The 20,482-nt window shown below is 36.2% G+C and overlaps 1 protein-coding gene across 1 annotated transcript in view; it reads left to right on the top strand.

Moving 5' to 3' along the window:
• Nucleotides 1–20,482, top strand: part of LOC110018192 (DExH-box ATP-dependent RNA helicase DExH11) — a 60,389-nt gene that overhangs the window by 23,691 nt on the left and 16,216 nt on the right. Inside the window, 3 exon segments of the mRNA XM_020715428.1 lie at nucleotides 6,185–6,238; nucleotides 11,308–11,565; nucleotides 14,834–14,943. Coding sequence (XP_020571087.1) covers nucleotides 6,185–6,238; nucleotides 11,308–11,565; nucleotides 14,834–14,943 — 422 coding nt within the window.

Genomic DNA, 20,482 nt, shown 5'->3' with positions numbered 1-20,482 from the left:
TATATATATATATATATATATATATATATTATAGTAGATTACTAGGATGGGGGAAAGCCTTCCCCTTGGGCCGCAACCCTAACCTAATCACAAGGTTCAACAGACCCTCTACTCCACCTAGTTGTATCGGTGAGCCCTAACACAGCCGGTTCAACCCAGGTGAGCCCCCAAAGCCCTGCGTCAACCTCCCGGGGTTGGGAGAGCTTTGCCTTCTTTCGTTGAAGCTCCCGTCTGTATGTTTTCTGTGATGGAGTTGTTGCGACCCCCCCCAGGGTTGAAGGCTCTTTGAATGCGACTCTAAAAGCTTTTGGATCTCACTGAAGATTACACTGTCTCCCAAAACACTTGAGGAGCCTTCCTCATTTGCAAGTGGCGATTCATATTGATCCAATCTTCTGAGAGCTCATTACTAAACTGAAGTGGATCTGCCTGTCACGCCTATACTGCTGAATTCTCTGAAAATAACTCAAGGTTGGCTCAACCTGATCTGAAGTGAGGGTAATCTGAATCTTCCTGAATGGTGGTGGCCACATCGGTAAGGTATCGATTGTGATTTTCTGAAATGCTCTCTGTTGTGATTGTTGCATGTCTTGAATTGACGCCTCGGTCCTGTCATTCTCTGTCGTCACCAAAATTGATCTCACTGACGCTTCTCTAATGGCAAGGAGGGCTTTGCAGAAGGTAGAAGGACGATGCGCTTACTATCCTTGGTGAAAAAGTATGTATTTTTGAACTCATCATGTTGAGTTCTACTGTCAAATTGTCTTGGTCTCCTCAATATAAGGTGGCAGACATCCATGAACATCACGTCACACCATACCTGATCATTTAGTTGGCTTTCAATTTAAACTGTGCTATACGCCTCTTGTCAATGTTGACCCTGTTCTTCTTCTTCAAACATATCAGAGAATACGGTTGGGATGCGTCTGAGTTATGAATTCAATTTCTTCACCATCTACGTAGAAGCTGCATTTTTATTACTCATTCCATCAATGATGATACTTCATACATTTCCTTACATAGTGAAACATGTGTATAATATTTTATGGCGAAGTCACTACGGTTCTCTTGCATCCTCAGTTTGTAGAACCCATTGAACCACAAATATCTCTTTCTAATCTGGTGGAAATGGTACTTCTTACCATATTCTTCAGTTGTCTCTTCGTCATTAACCTCCTCCACTGCACCCTGCTCGGTAAACGACACAACTCGACTCGTCTGGTGACTGAAGGTGATGTGCTTAAATCCATGGCATCTGAAACATTTTTTGGGTTGGGATTTTAGTGTGAATGGCTATGTCTTTATCCTGGCTAATCTTCTTAACTCCTTAAGTTGTGCTCCTGCTGGTGTCTCCAACTTCGGGTGACTGTTTGAATGGTGGTGGTTGTTTGTTCTGTTTCTGCTATCTCTTAACTTTTAATATCAAGGTTTGGACATCTCATTGACCAATCTGGTTGCAGTTGAACAACATTGCTAATAGTGGGCTTTAGGCCCCCCATATATCGAGCTATGGAATATTCCTGACTCGACCAACTCACATTTCATCTGCAACTGGTCAAACTATGTTATGAACTCCTACACTGATAGTTCTCTCTGTTGTAGGTGATTGAGTCTCAGAAACATATTTTGACGGTAATGAGGGGGTGAGTATTTTCTTTGCATCTCCTTCCTCATCTTTTCTCACCTAGTAATCTTGTCATTGCCCTCACTCCTTTTTTGCCTCTATAAGCTTTACAACCATATGAAGGCGTTCTTTTTCAATTTCATAGACAAAAACTTCACCCTCTTATCTTCTTATTCTTTTTTGTACTCGAAGATTCTCTTAACTGATTGCAACCATTTGATGAAATCATCTGGATCCATACCTTTATCGAACTCCGGTAGAGATTCACTTTAATTATGAAATTTTTGTTCTTCATATATCGTCTCCTCTTTGAGCCTCTGATAATAAATTCCTAAATGTCATAATATATCCTACTCATCACCTAAATCCTCCCTATGGAAGGGATTTATAGTCTCGTCCCTCTCTACCCTTCGACTTTCCATATCACTGTCGAGGGTAATTTTTCTTGGAGCCCCGTGAGCAATCTCCATGAGCCTCTGTTGTCTTGACGGATCTCTCGTTGTATGTCTTCAGGCTCAGGCTTGGTAGCATGATTAAGGTTTGGGTTTATGAAATTGGAAGAGGCTGTATGATAGCAGGAAAGAAAAATTTTTGTGGTGGAGATGATTTGTGTAGGTGGGTGCTAGGAAATCATAAGATAGAATCAGTGTTAAACTAGCTCTGGTACCAATTGATGCTTAACCAAAACCCATAGTGGAATGAAAATATTATTGCTAACAATCAAATGGGGATACAACCAAGACACTTGAAAACAGGAAAAAAAAGACAACACAAAACATAAAACTAGGATATAGGTCGGGGTGGTGGTGGTGCTGTGGTTTGAGGGAGAATGTTGTCGATGGCTGCCTGATGGAAGGACAACTAACTGATGACGGTTTGGATGGGTTAAGGGGGTGGATGGAGGAAGGTTGGATTCTGGGTAGCAGTAGGGATGGATGAAAGCTGGCAATTTGCGGTTGTTGTAGGGACGGGTGAGGGTAGGCAGTTGGGTTATAGAAGGGAAGGATGGCTGGTGGCTGGGTTATGATGGAGGAAGATGAAGGTTGGGCTGGCGAGATGTGGGAAGCAGGAAAACATTGCAGGAAAATGGTCCAGATTGTCCTGCGATTGCAGCAGGGAGAAGTTACGACGACATTGGAAGTGATCTTGTGGAGGATGGGAAAGTCAAGGATAATCACCACCTCATAATGAGATGTGGCTGGAGCACTACTCGCCCTTGAAGACAACCCCAAAAGGGAGAACTTGATATGCCGACGACTATCCTGACATGAAACACAAGCAAAACTAAACCCTAATCAAATAAAACAACGTATATGTTACAACAGATAACTAGGAAGGGAGGGACCCCTTCCCTTGGGCGGCATCCCTAACCCAAGCACAAGGATTGGCAGGCTCTCTACACCTAGTTGAACTGGTCAGCCTTAACCAAGCCAGTTCAGCCCAGGTGAGCCACCAAAGCCCCACGTCAGTGTGTGTGCTCACTCTCCAATGAACACCCTCCTCATGTGATGGCTTGATCAACCGTTGGAAGGCACACGTCCGCTCAATTATCTAATTCCTTTAATGCATTCGTGTCTGTAATTGCTTGAATCGTCCTCTAAGTGTGAGCAACTGCGATGTAGCCCTTCAAGTCAACTTAGAATAAGGGTTTTCACCTCCCATTAATAAGAATTGTAATTAGAATTCATATGAAAAGGGAAATTGTTTACCAATTCGTACGGATGACCATTTCGTACGGATGTTTTTTTTTTTTTTTGGACTTTTTGTTGTGAACCCTTCTTTACAAGGAATCTCATGTGCAAGGCTCATACTCTTAGTGCAGAATTTAACATTAGTATATGATTTGTTGAAGAGGTTGGAGGAGAAGTTAAATGACTAACTTCAACAAAAAACGTATGCCAACTTAGGTTTCGTCTCATGGATCATTATTTTTCATTCATTTATCAAGTGCTGTACAAGGGTTAACTTTGTTATTGCAAGTCTTTTTTTTTTAAACACCGATAATGAGGGATTGCCATTCCTGAGTTTCTATGTTAATATATGGGAGGTAAATTAGGTCACACTTTTCTAAAGATGTTTTGTTATATTTTTGGTAGTTCTATCTTAGCGAAGAGCCGTGTTATTCTATTTATTCAACAAGCCCAGATTGGGATAGTTTTGGTAGGTTTTTGTGGCCTGCAAATCCAAACCTGTATTAACCTTCTTTCAATTCAGTCTAAACCCAGTTTGGACTACGTTTCAGTTTCTTCTTTGCTTTTTGTTTGCATGTAAATTCTTGCATACATGCAATAAAATTAAATATCTATGCTTATTTTAAATATAGGTGATGCAATTGTAGGATCTGAAAATTCACTATCGCACCCAGGAACAACTCTCTGCATTTATTTTCATTTTGAGAGAGTGAACTTTGGGTGGTCAAATTTTCAGAAGGCAGATTGGATTATAGAGAAGACATTACTCAGAGATTGCACCCTTATTTTGCAATAACTTTTTGATATGGGGATCGAGGTTTCCTACAGGCGCAAGTCTCTATGGTTAATTGTCCCTCCTGATAACGGGAGAGCACTTTCGGTTAAGGCTAATCATTAAGAATTGAGTAGTCATCATATAATAACAATAGACTTAGAATTTCAATTTTAAAATTCACCACTTAATGCTTAAAGCGAAAGGTGGGGAAATGAAGACGAAACCCGATCAAGATCCCATAGTTCCATCATCTCGGGCCGTCATGGTTCTTGATCTAACCTGACAGAAGGTTCCTTGTCAGCAGTCATAGGTTGCGTCATCCAAGAAATCCTTGTGGATCTGGGATGAATGTTTGTCTAAGGGGACAAATATAAGTGATCTTAGCTAATAGAAGGCTTTGTGTCAATCGATTGTATTCTTATGATTCACAACTCAAATGTTAGAAAGTCGTTTGGGAACATACGGGCTGCAACCGTGATCGTAATAAATTGTGTCATTTGATGGTAATCACCCTGTTAGAGAGCTCTGGTCGTAATCGCTATTTTGTGGTGTCATTTGGCGGCGAAGCCACACGGACAGAGGACGGGTCATGTTCCTACTGACATGCAATTTCTTTGATTGTGAATATATTGATACATTTAATATGACAGTTGCTCTTTGTGAGCTGAAGTCAATCAGAAGTTTGTCATCCTCAACAAACTGTTGCGAAGGGTAGATGTAATTTACTTTTAGCTTTTAGGTGATTGAATTTTGCTTTACATATTAGTTGTTTTTTTTTTAAAGCTTGATTTTAAAGATTGACTTATCCGGTTGAAATATTGATCAACATAGCCATCATCGGGGACTTGAACATTTTAAAGCTTTTATATTTAAAGGGGGGCATTTAGATTTGTTACTTTAAGCTTTTCAAAATGTCATGTCAACTCCCATTCTTGTATGTAAGAGGATTGGACTAGTGAGGTGATTAGGACTAAATTTCTATTTAAGATCTGTACGTTTATTTCAAAACTACTAAACTCTTCAACTCTAGTCATTGCTAGGAGGATGATTAGACTAGTGTGGTGGGACTTACAAACCTACCCTATAGACAAGGAGTCCTGACTAGCATGGAAGAAATGGCTGGCGAGGGACTTCGTCTTTAGGGTCGCATGGGCATCGGGAAGAAGAACCGCAAGCGCTAGGGCTTTTGCGACCCTTTTTTCTTTACTTTTTTTTTTCTTTTGCCTCAAATATATTGGTTGTCTTCCCCCTTCCCACTAGAAAAATTATTCCATACGGATCGGACACCGCACGCATCTTGCGTGCTGTGTCCGATCTTGACCGTAAATCAAGTGATTTACGGTCAGGATGTATTTCGGTGGGCCCCACCTAAAATTTTTTTCTTTTTTTTTTTAAACTGAAATAATCCTGACCGTAGATCACCGTGATCTACGGTCAAGATCAGACACCGCATGCAGAGATGCATGCGGTGTCCGTATGCAATAATTCCTCCTTCCCACTAAAGACGGAGCACTTGTTTTTAAAATCTTGGTGCGGAGCGGGAGCAGTTTTTGACGAGCCAGACATGCAAATTTCAATTTAATATTAATTAATTTTAATTATATTTAATTAATGACATTATAATTTTTTAATTATTTTTGTGACGTCAACAGCAACTTATACCTGGACTGAATTCAACTGGGTTTGGGCTGAAAAATTAAAAAGGACATGTTGGGTTTTACACTTTTTTTTTGGGTCGTTACTAGTTCAATAGCTCTGTTCTAGTTAGGGCAGGACATCATTTGCCCATGATGAATTAGTTAGAATGGGTTCAAGGATAGGCTTTTCTTAACTATTTTTCTATCTATCTTCATCCTCTCGGATGCACATTGTCTGGTTTAGTCAATTAGCTGATCTCCAATGTTACAGCTGATAATATTTTTTGCAGTCAGTAACCAATTTGACATATCAGCAACCCTGATTTGGTTACTTTTCTGTCAAAACAATTCTCAAGTGTTCATGCATGTGGCTTGGTATATTTTTTTCGGGATTTAACTTGGAATATAGCAATGTAAATATTTTTTAATTTTAATTAATGAACTATTTTTGTATTAGGTTTTATTCTCCACTGAGACATTTGCCATGGGGGTCAATGCTCCAGCAAGAACTGTAAGTATATCTATTCTCTTAAAGCTTTTCAGTTTTGATACTTAGAGAACCATTTGGTCACCTGCATTACCAGAGTATTGCAAAAGAGTTGGATGAAAAATAAATATAGTGTCACTTTTTGATGTATTTGAGACTCATCATTTAGTTCAAAACTCGGTCATTTTTAAATATACTGCATAAGCTGTTGTGGCATGACTGTCATTGCCATCACTACCATGCCCGGCCGCTAGTTATCAACTTGCTCCAGGCAGACTACGTGGCCGCTGCTTGCTACTGGGTTTTACATTAAATTTATTTTACTTAAAACTAAACACAAAAAAGAATTTTCTATGTATTGCACCCAACCAAACTACTTAAAAATGTTTATGATATACTCTATTTCAATTACATTGTATTCCTTTTACTCTATTTCATTTGATAGCTAACCAAATGTCCATTTAAGCAATTATCTTTTCTCTTTAAATCCATCTAAACTGTTTGACAGAACGACGCTTCATCATGTTGGACACCATTTTCATTACTAGAACACTTTGACACAACACAATACGATTTTTAGGCACCATAATTTGGTGCCTCATCTTTTAGAAATATGTCTGCACTTTTTATACAGATCTCTATCATTATTTCGTTACAAACAATGCACAGCCTAACCATTCCAATTTGTTTATCTCTAAATCAACTATATTTTATGTTCTTCACCTTCATTCTTCCTGCCTATTTCTTTGTTAAAGCTATTGACACTTCATGTACCCAATCTAAGCTTATATTAAATCATGCATGAGGAAAAAAATCATACAAGATAATTTTATTTCATTCAATCTAAATAAGGTTCTAAGGGTAGTACTTTGGAGAGTTCTAAAAAAGAAAGGTATTGATATTGCTTATATTCAAGTCATTAAAGTTAATTTACTAGGGCTATTGTCTGTGTTTGAACATAAGGAGGATTGACCAAGTATTTTTCTATTTTAGTTGAATTACATCAGGAATCAGCTTTAAGCCCATATGTTTTTGCTTTAGTTATGGATGTTCTTACCGAAAATTTACTGGAGGATTATGGATGTTCTTACTGGACGTTTATATAAGGATGTACCTAGGTGTATGTTTTTCACTGATATTCTTGTGGATAAGTGTATAGAGAGAGTTTAGGGAAAAATTGGTGGTCACCTTTTGAGTCCATAGCTTTTGGTTTGAGTAGATCTAAATTTGAATACATTAAATATTATTTTAGTTGTAGAAGATCTAATGTCGGTGTTTTAATAATGGGTGATCAAATCATTAAATTGAGTGAACATTTAAGATATCTCGGGTATATTGTTCAAAATGATGGTGATATAGATGGAGATGTTATTAGTAGAATTCAAGTTGGGATGGTTGAAGTGAGGGACTGCATCGAGCCTATTGTGTGATAGAAAAGTACAACTTAGACTAGAGAAAAAGTTTGTAAGATGGTGGTGAGACCTGCAATGCTTTATGACACAAAATGCTAACCTATAAAAGAGAAGCATAGAATTAATTTAAGTGTTGTTGGGATGTGAATGCACAAGTGGTTGAGTGACTTTACACTTAGAGACAAAATGCAAAACGCATATATCTATGAAAGGGTTGGAGTAGCTCCAGTTGCAAACAAGATTAGAAAGAGTCGCCTTAGGTGGTTTGATCAAATTTAACATCGACTATCTTATGACATAGTTAGGAGAGTAGATGTTTTAGATATGACTTATCCTAAGGAAAGGTAGAGGTAGACCTAAATAGACTTGGGCATGTTGTATAAAAGATGATCTTATTTTCTTAGAATTAAATGCAATGTGACACTCAATAGGACACAATGGAGAAAAATGATTCATTTAGCCAACCCCGCTTAGCGTGATAGAGGCTTGTTGTTGTTGTTGTAATCTAAATGAAGGTTGAAGATTTTTTTAACTCACCATTGGGGATTGAGAGTTAGGTTCGATCACATTCTGGTTTGGCTTGTTAACAATTTTTGGTTTTGAAGTTATTCTTCTCAGGTTTGATTTATTTTTCTCTTCTTCCAAACGTTGTTTGGCTACGAATACTGGTATGGAAGCTTTTGTGAAATCTGCTGGAAGGAAACTGAGATGAAGTTGAGGGAAATGCACGGTAATTATTTTCCTAGGGCTCTAATTTCATGATAAAAAAAGTGAAATGATTTGAATTCTTATGTTTAGTTGAAAATCTTATACCCTCATTTATACAGCATGATTTTATTCTATATTATATAAGTCATCATTGATGGCAACTACTTATGTAGTGATTTCTTGATGAATAGTATTAGGAAAAATATTCAAATTATTAGCAATGTTTCTATAAATGTTCCAATGAGAATAAATAAGTGGATAACAATTACTTGCAATTCATGTGATAGTCCTATTGATTGGGATTCCGGGCTTTTGATTTTCCTGCTAATCGGGAATCAAGCTAACACAGGCCATGACTATTGTTGTGATATGTGGACTTCAAGAACATTACAATGGATGCATTTGTTTTATGAGATAATAATGAAAGAACAAATGTGCGTCATGCAAAAAATTAGGCGTGAGCATTCAATCAATTTATTTGAATTGGTTGATGGATTTGTTAAACCAATTAAATCAAAATAAATTTTAGGTAAAATCAAACTGACCAAATTATAAGTATAACCAATTGGATTTGAACTGTAATGTAGTTTGATTTATTCGGTTTAAATTGGTTTTGATAACTAAAAGTCCAAAAGCATATTAAAATATAAGAAAATGAGAAATCAAACATAATCTTTAATATATATATATATATATATATATTGAAAGCCCAAAGGCTAATATATTAAATAAAAAATTGGGTACAGATAGATTTTGTGGAAGGTCCCAAACATAGCACCCAGCCCACACAAAAATCACCAAATCAAATGGTTCCAAAAAAAGAGGAAATACAACAAAAAGTATAAGAGATCTAAATAAAAAATGAAAAGGTGTCAAAATAAGAGTATCAGGTAGCTGGAGAGCAGCAGACAGCTGTAGAGCGACCCGATTTTGCTTTGACTCTGCCTCTAACTCTAGGAAAGGAGCCAGCTAATAAATTGGTCAGATGAGTGTCATTGCCAGTAGTAACCATACCAGTAGTAACCATTGTATCATCCAATAGATTCCCTAGCTCGAGTCGTCCTTCGTTCTTTTTCTTTCTCTTTGTGTTGACCTGTCATTCCTCATCCGAAGATTGACTCACCTGATCAGCAGAATGATCTGAAGTGTGCAGGATATGTGTAGGTTATTGAACATTAGAAGCAACTACTTGTTGTACCAGCTGATCTTCTATCGGGTCGAAAGAGCACTTTCGTGTGTCTTGGCATGTAAGTGGGCTTTCTTCAATAACAGTAAGTGGTATCAGCACATTTGGATTTATACCTGTAGTAAGGTGTTCTTCATGTGGAACTACGATGTTGGAAAGAGGATCGGATTGGACATTCTCAGCAAGGATGGTAGGTGGCTTATCTTTAACGATATTCAGTCTTAGATGGGGATGCAAACGATAGCAAATAGTAGAATTGTGGTCAAACATACTACAATGAGAGTAATAAGGAGGATGTGGTTCTATTTCAACCTTTTGCCAATACCAGTGTAAATAGTGACAATCCATATCTCAGCCGTATATATATATATATATATATATATGCCTTTTGGACGCCTTCTTCTGGCTTGCTACCTGCATTTTCTTATTGTCTCCTTCATACATGTTCAAATGGGTATACTACACTATTTGGGTATACATTTTTAGTGGATACATGTAATTTTGAGATATTGTCCCTATCTTTTATATAATTTTTGCTTTTTTGGGTGGAGTTGTAATGTGAAAGGAGGAACCCCTAGGATTGTGATAATTGTTGTATTTTTCGTTTTTGTAGTGAGGATCCTCATTCCCTCAATTATTTTGTAACCGTCTTTTAATATCAACGCGTAAGGAGCCATTAGTTGCTTATTATGATAATGGAAAAAAAAGCCAAAATGATTGTTAGCGGTCATTTTAGTCCCCATACTCTTTTAATGGGGGATAAAATAATCCTTCTTTTTTAAAGGAGTTGAGATTTAGCTCATATTAAACAAATTTCAACCTTTTGCCAATCCATCACTTTTATAGATTTTGTGAGTAAAATGGCACCTTGTGAAAAGTTAAGGGATCATTTGTACATTTTTCTCTATGATAATTGCATTTCGGTTTTCGATTTAATCTAATGTTTTTTCCTAAAGTTGAACCAGAAATCAAATTTTATATAAACCTTAATTCAAAACCAGTGATTCAATCAACCATATTCGACTCTATTTGATTTTTCGGTTTAAACTTTTTAATGCACACCTTTACAATGAATTTTATATTGGAACATTCATGTTGATCAAAACATTGAGCTTATTATATTTTTTTATCATTTATCTCTAAAAGGTTATAATTTTTGGGACAACAAAAGGCATTTATTGTTCAGGAATGTTAAAATGAGATCTATTCCGTTGTTTAGAGTCTCACATTTGTAAAATTTAGCTCTTAATCCCAAAGGGTTCAGGAAGATTGCTGTTGATTAATGAAGATGAATAATTATTGATTTGTAAGGAAAAGTAAAGTAAACATGCCTGTTAATGTCAATGCAAAAATGCTATAGATTAAAAATCTGTTCTTGTGATTGTAATAAAAATAAGTGCTTAGGAAGGCAAGATTTACCTTCTTAATTTTTATTTTGTCTAGTTTTCATTTAAAAAATACGGCCAACTTCCAAAATTATTTCCCAATTATTTGGATGTGGTCAATTTAGTTACAAAGTTTTACAATTAGTTATCAGGATTGAGGTATCATGCCCACTTTCTGCTATGATTTTATGCATTAAATTATATTTGATCTCTTATGTAATATTCCATGCTTTGAAGCAGTCATTGTTGTTGTCATTATCATCAGCGTTATCCCTAAAATTTGGTTCGGGTCTTATTCATACATTTCGTTGAAATGTTGCATGTGATGTTGACTGAATGAAAGTTTTTCCATGCAAATTTAACCAAATCTTTGTGCTGAAATTTTAAGCTCTCCATGTTCAGGTTGTGTTTGATTCTTTAAGGAAATTTGATGGAAAGGATTTCAGGCAATTGCTTCCAGGGGAATATATTCAAATGGCTGGACGTGCTGGTAGAAGAGGACTTGATGACACTGGTACTGTTATACTAATGTGTCGTGATGATATTCCAGAAGAGAGTGATCTTAAGCAAGTCATGTTTGGAAAACCAACTAGGCTTGAATCTCAGTTTCGGCTAACCTACACCATGATTCTCCATCTTCTTCGTGTCGAAGAACTTAAGGTATATAGTGCTTAATCCTTTTGGGTTATGGTGAATATTTATGGGACAATAGGATGCAATGCAAAATTATAACTTTGGTGTCGAAATCTGCCCTTTGGTTATATGCGTCTTCTGCTTTTTATATGGGACTATGGCTATATGGAGAGTCCTTTTCAAACTTTGAACTTAAAGTTTAAATAGTGGACCTGCTATGTAGAGCAGAAATGCAAGCTTTGAAAAATTTGTAATAGCCTGTTATGAAATTTTATTTAGTTTTAATACAATGTGACATTCAAAATTTAAGACATTATAATATTTTATAAAATATTTCAATTTGAAAGATTCAATGTACTCGAACAGAAATACAAATAAGGCAAACATATACTATTTATATGTTATTATAGAGGGATGAGATTTATTTAGCGTCTTCGTATTAATGATCAAAATTCAGCTTTAAAAATGTGATTTTATGTATTCTAGAATTAAAAGAAAAATGGTATCGCCCTCTCAGCAATGTATGAATAAGACTACATGCCTACAATCTCTCCTCATTTCTCTCATTATTGATGGGAAGCCTTTAAATTCCCTTTTTTTGATATAATATAAATTAAATATATCATTTTGAACAATTTTCAAATAATTATACATGCACAAGCATACACGCAGGCGTGTATTCACCCTTTCATGTACACAATCACACTCACAGGCTCAAGGGCGTGTGCACATACAATGTACATGCTTAACCAAGTATAATATTTTATTGCCTCCAGTATGCATCAAATAAGAATTTTAAGCTTCCAGCATATTATGCTTTTATCCTAAAGTTTTCAAATTTTATGAGCCTTATCAAGCAATTTTTAACAAATGTTGTGAAAATTAAAAGATATCATTACTTACCATTGTCCAGAAGCGGACCTTCTTAAAAAATTTTCTCTCCCATTGTCATTCTCTATAACTGTTTTCCTTTTCCAGAACTTTGATTTATAACTATTTTGCATCTAGTCCTATCTTGTCGCAACTCTTATATGAGCTGCTGTTAAGGCCTGACAAAATTCTGGCATTTGTTCGCCGCTCTATGCTGTGTGCTTGAGTGCAATGGCTTCATATAAACGTCTTAGTATTATATTGCTTCCTGCCCTTCTTAGAAATATCCAATAGCAGTTCTCTTCCTTTTCACATGTTTTCATTATACATTCAATCAATGATTTTCCACATCCATGTTATTTTATTTTGTAGGCGATGGAACTTTACACCCATATGGGAATGTAAAGATGTGCTTCAGATTTTAGTTGGTAATACATTAAATTCATGTTAGAACATTGCAATTTGCGATATCCACTAGCTGTTCCCTTCCTTTTCACATGTTTTCATTATACTTTCAATCAATGATTTTCCGCATCCATGTTATTTTATTTTGTAGGCCATGGAACTTTACACCCATTTGGGAATGTAAAAAAAAACTTTGATTTGTATGATAATTTGTTTAGCAGCTATTACTACAATAAAAACACTTATTATTATAGAATTCTCCTTATGGTTAGATAGGAATTATGTTAACCCCAAAGGGATCAACCTAAACCATATGGGAATTTTAGCTAGCGTGAATGATAAAGTTACGAGGAGAAATATTACAAAATTTTTCCCTGATTTTGTTGCATCATGTTAACTCTACATCCATGGACTTAGGTGCTTGAATTGCAGCCATTTGGTCTCAGATTGGATGTTCCATAGCTATTCATTGTTGCTAGATTGCCAATCTCCCAAATCGAGCTAGCTAATCCTGCATTGCATTGTGGAAAAGTGCTGCACATCAGCACTGGCTTGTAAATCTTATTAGTTGATTTATACTAATCTTTTAACTCCTATATTTAATAAATTGTATTGAAAAATTTATAAAGCGTAGATTCATTTAAAATAATTTAAAAATAGTCTTAAGTAATTTAAAAATTATTATAGAATTTATAATTTTTCTAAGGTTTGGGGTGATTATTAAATAGTCTTAATTAATTTAAAAATTATGAAATTATTATGGGGTGTTCTATTGATTGCTAAGGGCGGCTAATGTATTAAATCCCATGCTATTTGGATTTTATTAAGGTTGTTTGATCATTTTTCAAACCTTAATGGTAATTAAATAGATTAATTTATTTTTTTTAACTTCTAAAACCCATAATTTGGTGAATTAAATTCTTAACATTGTAAAATCAAAACCAACGAGTTAAAAAAAAATTGTAGCTTAAGATAAAAATAATCTAAATTGTTTCCATTGACCAGAAAGTGAGAAAATTTTATTTTTTAAAAAATTTTGAAGTTCTAAAAGAATAGGTTTAATTCCTAATAGTGTCTAACCTTCATGTGTATTGCATTTAGGGTCCACCAAGTTTTTTTGTACATGGTTTTTTGACCATTAAACTTATTTGGAACCCCCCCTTTATTATCCCTTTGTTCAAAAGATTAGACCAAACCTAGTTTGACACAACTTCACTTGGGTTTCTTATTGCTTTATCTTTTCTTACTTTATATTGTTGTTCCCTAAAATCTCTTTAGGACCAAATTCCAAGCCCATTATATTCATTTACTTATCCCAAATAAGCTGAATGATCTCATCCCTCATCGGGCCAAATACTAGCAGTCTCCACTTATTTGATGTGATGAAACAAGTATTGTCAATATGCATAAACCCAAAATCTCAGATTTCTCTTTGAGCTTAAAATCTAAAACTATTAACCAAAGCTATTCTTCTTATGCCCAAAAGCCTTAGAGCTAAATTATGGTTTTGGGTCGAAAAGATATCGGCCCTACCGGTTTATATACAAGCAAAGGATTGCATTTAATGAAACTCAAAACATTGAGGGACTCTAATGTTATCTAAGGTGAGTAGCAGGAAAAGGAAGCAGTACGCAAACTGAAAATATCACAATTATTCATGAACATAAAAAACTTTTTTGTGTTGAGAGACACTCTGTTTATGAATAGTATGTTAAATTTCAACTAAAAGAGGCTATAAAAAAAAAAGTTGTTACATAACTTTTTTTTTTCTTTTGAATCTGAGGCATTTTTTTTTGTGGTTATATAATGAGGAAGAGGTTGCTTCTTTAATTCTCTTGTTTAGGCTTATGTTAGAAGGTAATAGTGATACAAATTTTTTAGATTTTTTTTGTGTGCAGTGATTGAGGGGTATTTCTTTTTTATATTTTATTTGAACAACCATGATACATTTGTTTGTTCCTTTAGTCTGTTTGTTCTAGGTTTATGCTTTATTTTCAATGTTTGATTTTTAGAACTTCAGGTAGAAGACATGCTGAAAAGAAGCTTTGCTGAGTTCCATGCTCAGAAGAACTTGCCTGAGAAGAAAAAATTACTTCTTTTAATGCTATCTGAAACTAACAAAATGATAGAGTAAGTTCTACGAACTCATGCTTATGACAACACTTTGTAATTTAAAATACCGGGTTCTGATTTCTAATTCTTGCATTGTAAACCAACCATATGCTTGCCATTATATTTATTTTTCTTTAAAAATCATCATTTTAATGCATTGTGTAAATCATGCTGTTTGTTTTATTGATATCATGATAATTTCCTTTTTGTTTGAAAATGATTTTACATTGGCAGACCTCTTGTTTTTTATGGCTAGCTTAATTTCATTTATCGGTGATATACCCAATTGTGAAGGCACTATTGGCAATTATTCTATTTAACAAAAAATCTTCACGATTTTATTAACATGTTTGCGCGCAGTTTGAATATAGGAATCCACTTCCAAGAAAGAAGCTTCCATCTTCGAATACAATAAAGCTACTCTATTACAAAGAAAATTAGAATATCATATAAACATGGATTTTTTTTATCCCTAATAAATTATGTTATCCCGACAAAATGAAGTTTATTATCTTGCTAACTAATTATGTATCATATTGTCTTAATTCTTGCATGGATATCTTAAATCTTCAAATATTTTCCAATAAAATTTAATGTAGACCCCACCCTTCGCACCCCCCTCCTGAGCTCATTCCAAAGTCAAGACATTTTCACGTGGTCTGATTGTTTGCTACTTCTTGAATTAACTTTATTTCTTTGAAACTTCTTTGCGGGTGAATGGAATGGGTTTTGATACACCTAAAATTTTTGCAGTGATTTCTTTTAAAATAATATATTCTTACTGTGATTGATGATTGTGTTCCTATCTTTATAATCCATATTTAAATTATGTTGTACTAACTTCAATAAGTCATGTTTCATTGATGTAACAATATGCCAAACATGCTCAAAATAGGTGACACAGTAGCTCACCGCACGCAGTTACTATAGCAGCCACAATACCGAGGATGTGTTACTATAGCTGCTATAGTAACCGCGGTCCTCCTTTCCTCTTTATTTCCTTTCCTTTTCTTTTCTGATGTCCATTATAGTTTATTTCCTTCTCTACTTCTTTTCTATTCCTGTCCTTGCCTATTATATCTCTTTCCTATTCTATTCTTTACTTATTTTATCTACCAATCCCCTCTTTATATAAATGCTTTTTTATGTTAAAATAGGCGGTTTTGGGATAATTTTTGCTTTCAGCTACTGCCTTTGAGACGTTCTTCCCCTCTGAGGGCTGTATCTGACGTGAGAAGGTGCTCCGGCTGTCACTCATCCGAGGTGGTGACCGTCTGTTCAGTCTCCAAGGGTCCGGGTGGTGCTCTAGCTGTAGTTTGACCCCGACGAGACATTCATTTTTCCACAACTCCCTCTCCCATGCAGTCTAGTAGTAGCCAACTTGCTACCCTCCCTCTGGCTCACCTTCAGCGGGCCGACATCCTTCTCCACACCTTCCCATAGGATGCCAGCTTGTCGTTCCCCTTCAGCTTACCTCTAGCTTTACGCTAGTCGACCCCTATGCCTTCGAGCAGTTGTCTGCTTGTTGCTTCCGCTTCCCTACTGTCAAACATGTTGTTCCTTCCGGTATCAATAGCTTCCTAGGGTTGTAGGCTAAGTAATTTTCAAAGAAGTTCCATCTTAGAGATCCTCATATATATATATATATATATATATATATACAATTTATATTCATTATTAAATTAGAGCCTCATATTTAAGTTAGAAAATATTATGCTATTAATATATAATCTTTGTAGTTAGAAAAAATTTTTAGAATCATGATCATAGATAAATACAATAGGTTTCCCTGAAATTTTTATTTTTTTGTTTAATTGTAGATCTCCTTATTAGCTTCGCTCGTTGAAGACGTAATATCGGGCATGACTAGGGCTATCAGAACGGCTCGTTGTTCGGGAACAACTCGTGTTCGACTTGTTAAGAAACTTGTTTTCGGCTCGTTCGCTAAGTTAACGAGCTGAACAAGAACAAATATTTGTTCGTTCGTGTTCGACTCGTTTTAGCTCGAAATACTACTAATCAATTATATATACATCTTTGATGAGTAGTATTTTTTTAAAATTTAGTTGACTACAAGGCTACAAAGATTAGAATAAAAATTAGGAATTTATTAATGAAGAAAATTAAAATGATGTTTTAAATCTTGCCCCAATCCTTAACATCTTATGGCTATGTGATTAGGGTTGTCAAAATGTCTCTTTGTTCGTGAACGGCTCGTGTTCATCTGAACGAGCCGAACACGAACATACTTTTTGAGCTCGAAATATAAACGAGCCGAACACGAGCTCGTGTTCAGCTCGTTTACACCCCTAGGCAAGACAACAAGTTGCTCATAGCTAATTTACATCAATCACTACTGAAGCCACCCAAACGATGTTTTTTTATGAAACGAACAATATGATAGTCTTTGGAATATCAAAATTATTTAAGGAGGTCTTTCATGATTGAAAGGAGCAACTACAATTAAAACGAGCTGCCACCATGGCATGCTCAATTCGAGCCTGAATAGTCTCAACCATCGCTGAGGTTACTCAAACAATGTATGATCGCGCAACAAGCCAAACAAGTGTGTCTGGAATGTCATAATTATATAGAAATTATACATGTATTGCTTAATCTTTGCAAACAAAGTGATGTCACATATTTCGGAACTTGTAAATCAAGTTGACAAATAAATTGAGACTGATAAGGGATGAGAGGAATGATAAATGGCCATCACTTTAATTGTTTCTGAGAAAATTTGGTTAGACACACAACATCATGGATATTGGCAGAAGGTTGTGATTGAGTCTTTCCCTTCGTATTGCTCAAATTGTTGCATGTTCGGTCACTCCATTTCTCAATGTCAACATTTACACCCCATCTCATACCAAAGAAGCAAATTGCTCAGCCAGAGGCAGTGATTCCCCCTCCTCCTGATCTGCGCCAAGTTATTGACATTATTGATCATCAGACGGGTTCTCCTGAAGATGTCATTATCTTCGCAGGTAATATGTCAACCTTTCAGTCTCCACATAATCATGATGTAGGTTCCCCGTCAGTGGAACCTCCTTTCCCTGGGGTGGGGGAAACACTTCAGACTTCACCTGCTCTAGAACCTATCATAGATGGAACGAGTGGCAATATCTTTACTGCGCTTCCACCTGATCCGGACGAACATGTTGTTACTGTTACTCAAGCACATGGGGCTCATGTGCAACAATCTACACCTGTTCAACCACCTTTGGACCAATCAACGATCAGATGAGTCAATTCTCGGATGAAGAATGACAGGTTTATAAATCTTGGAAGAAGAAGAAGAATAGAGGCCTATTACCAAACTTGATGGATGATACATTAGTTGTTTTGGGTAATGACACCAAACTTAACAATTTATTAGCTGACCCTCGTCCTAGAACTAGAGGCAAAGGCAAGGCTAAATTGGATCTTTCGCATGCTAACTAAACCTGCTAGTGCTAGCAGACTATTGGTGTATTTTTTTGTATACATGTATTTCTATGTGTGTGTTGTATGCCGAATGTTTAGGGTGTCATTTTGGGCCATTTAATTTGTACCTTTCCTTTTATTAATATATTCATCTTTCGGCTTTCTCAATATATATATAATACATACATATATATGTACACACATATACATATATATATATATATTAGAAAAAACCCGATGGCAAACATATTAATACGGAAAAGATATAGAAATGTTGTATGAGAGAGTCTAAAAGAAAGTCTAACTCATATAATGCAACACACACAAAACTCAGATAAAACAAAGATACATAAATGTCAAAAACCAAAAAGCCACAAAAGGGCACAAAAAGTGTTAGGGCTGTCATACTTTAGTCCTCATGTCTCTAGTTCTCGGAACTTAGCCGACTAACAAATTAGTAAGGTGAGTACCATTGCCCGTAGTAACCAAAGTATCATCCATCAGATTCTTGAGCTCAAGTAGATCTTCATTCTTCTTCTTCCTCCTGGATGTAAAGACCAGCCATTCCTTATCCGATGATTGACTTATCTGATCAGTAGATTTCAAAGGTGGTTGGACAGGTGTAGGTCGTTGCACGTTTTGATCCCCATGAGCCTGAGTAATGTTAACATCTTTCTGAACCTGATGAGGCGGTAGTGAAACAGTAGAAGTATTCTCATTTGTATTATCAGTGATAGTTTCTAGGGCAGGCCGGGTTTGAAGAAATTTCCTCTCCCCCACGATAGGAGGTTCCAAAGATAAGGGAGCTACAACTGGGGACTGAATAGTTGTCATATTGCCTACATGGATAGTGACGTCATCTGAGATATCCTTCTGATGATCAATAGTGTCAAAAACTGGGAGCTAATGAGGAGATGAAATCACAATCTTTAGCGGAACAATTTGCTTTTTCGGTCTGAGTTGGGGGTGTAGATAGTGACATTGAGAATTGGGGTGTTCGAACATATGACTGTTCGAACAATAGGACGGAAAGTGTTCAATCTCTACCTTATGCCAATATTCATGGTGTTGTGTGTCTAACCAGATTTTCTTAGAAGCAGGTGAAGTGATGTCTCTTTCAACAAGTACTCTGGCTTCAGAAGGACGGGACAGATTAAAAGTATGAATGTTCGTCTTGAGTGGCTTCCCATAAGCTGAGGCAATAAAGTACAATACTTTTTGAGAAAAATAATGAAATTTCATACCAGAGAGACGAATCCAAACTGAAATGATTGGTGGTTCCGTCTGTGGGTCAAAATCCACAGACCATTTCAGAATTTTCACTGTTCTGTTATCAATTCATATTATCATTCTAGCAAATAAGCGCATATAATCGTCTTCATTAATAATTTGAATAAGAATATGTCTCTCATATAATAATCTAATTTTTCATTCTCCAACAGGGTGCATAAGTTCAATTTTTTTGTGAATGAGCTTCATTTTGGGATGATCATATAGAAATTTCCCAACCAAATTCAGACGACAGGATGAAGCAAGTTGAATACCTTCAGCTTCTGTAAAAAAGATGTCAGACTTTTCATTCTTCCTATAGGTTTCTTGATGTCTTCCGCCCACTCAAACGACGGAGGGAAAGATAACAATTTTGGTGTGTCTAAGGCGTGGACACTAACTAGGGCATCTGCATACGATTTGTCCGAAGCCATCCTCAAAGATAGGTGTGACGTTCAGAGTTTAGAGAAGAATGCAGACAAAGGAAAAACTGGCGTCGAAATAGATGCTGTGAGATGGGACGAGCGCAGAGGACGCAGAAATCACGGCGGTACCCGCGAGACGCAGAATATGCGATCGCAGAATATGCGATCGGTCCCCGCGAGACGCAGAATATGCGATCAGTACCCGCAAGACGGGTCGCAGTGCCTGGAAATCCCGAGCCAAGAAAGCTCGAGAGACTGGAAGACAGGAAACGAGCCTCGTCTCAAAGCGAGGAAGCAGCAGGGAGACGAATGAAAAAGAGCGCAAAGACGCGAGAGGAAACAACGACCGTGACTGTTGCTAGGGTTCGCCATCAGGCGAAACCCTAACAGAGTCGAGCGAGGAAGACGACGCCATTCGGTCCTTCTATATATATATA

The sequence above is a fragment of the Phalaenopsis equestris genome, unplaced genomic scaffold, assembly GCF_001263595.1.
Source record: "Phalaenopsis equestris unplaced genomic scaffold, ASM126359v1 Scaffold000006, whole genome shotgun sequence".
Lineage (NCBI taxonomy): Eukaryota > Viridiplantae > Streptophyta > Magnoliopsida > Asparagales > Orchidaceae > Phalaenopsis > Phalaenopsis equestris.
Note: the sequence above shows the minus strand (reverse complement) of the source record. Positions and strands in the feature narration are given on the sequence as shown.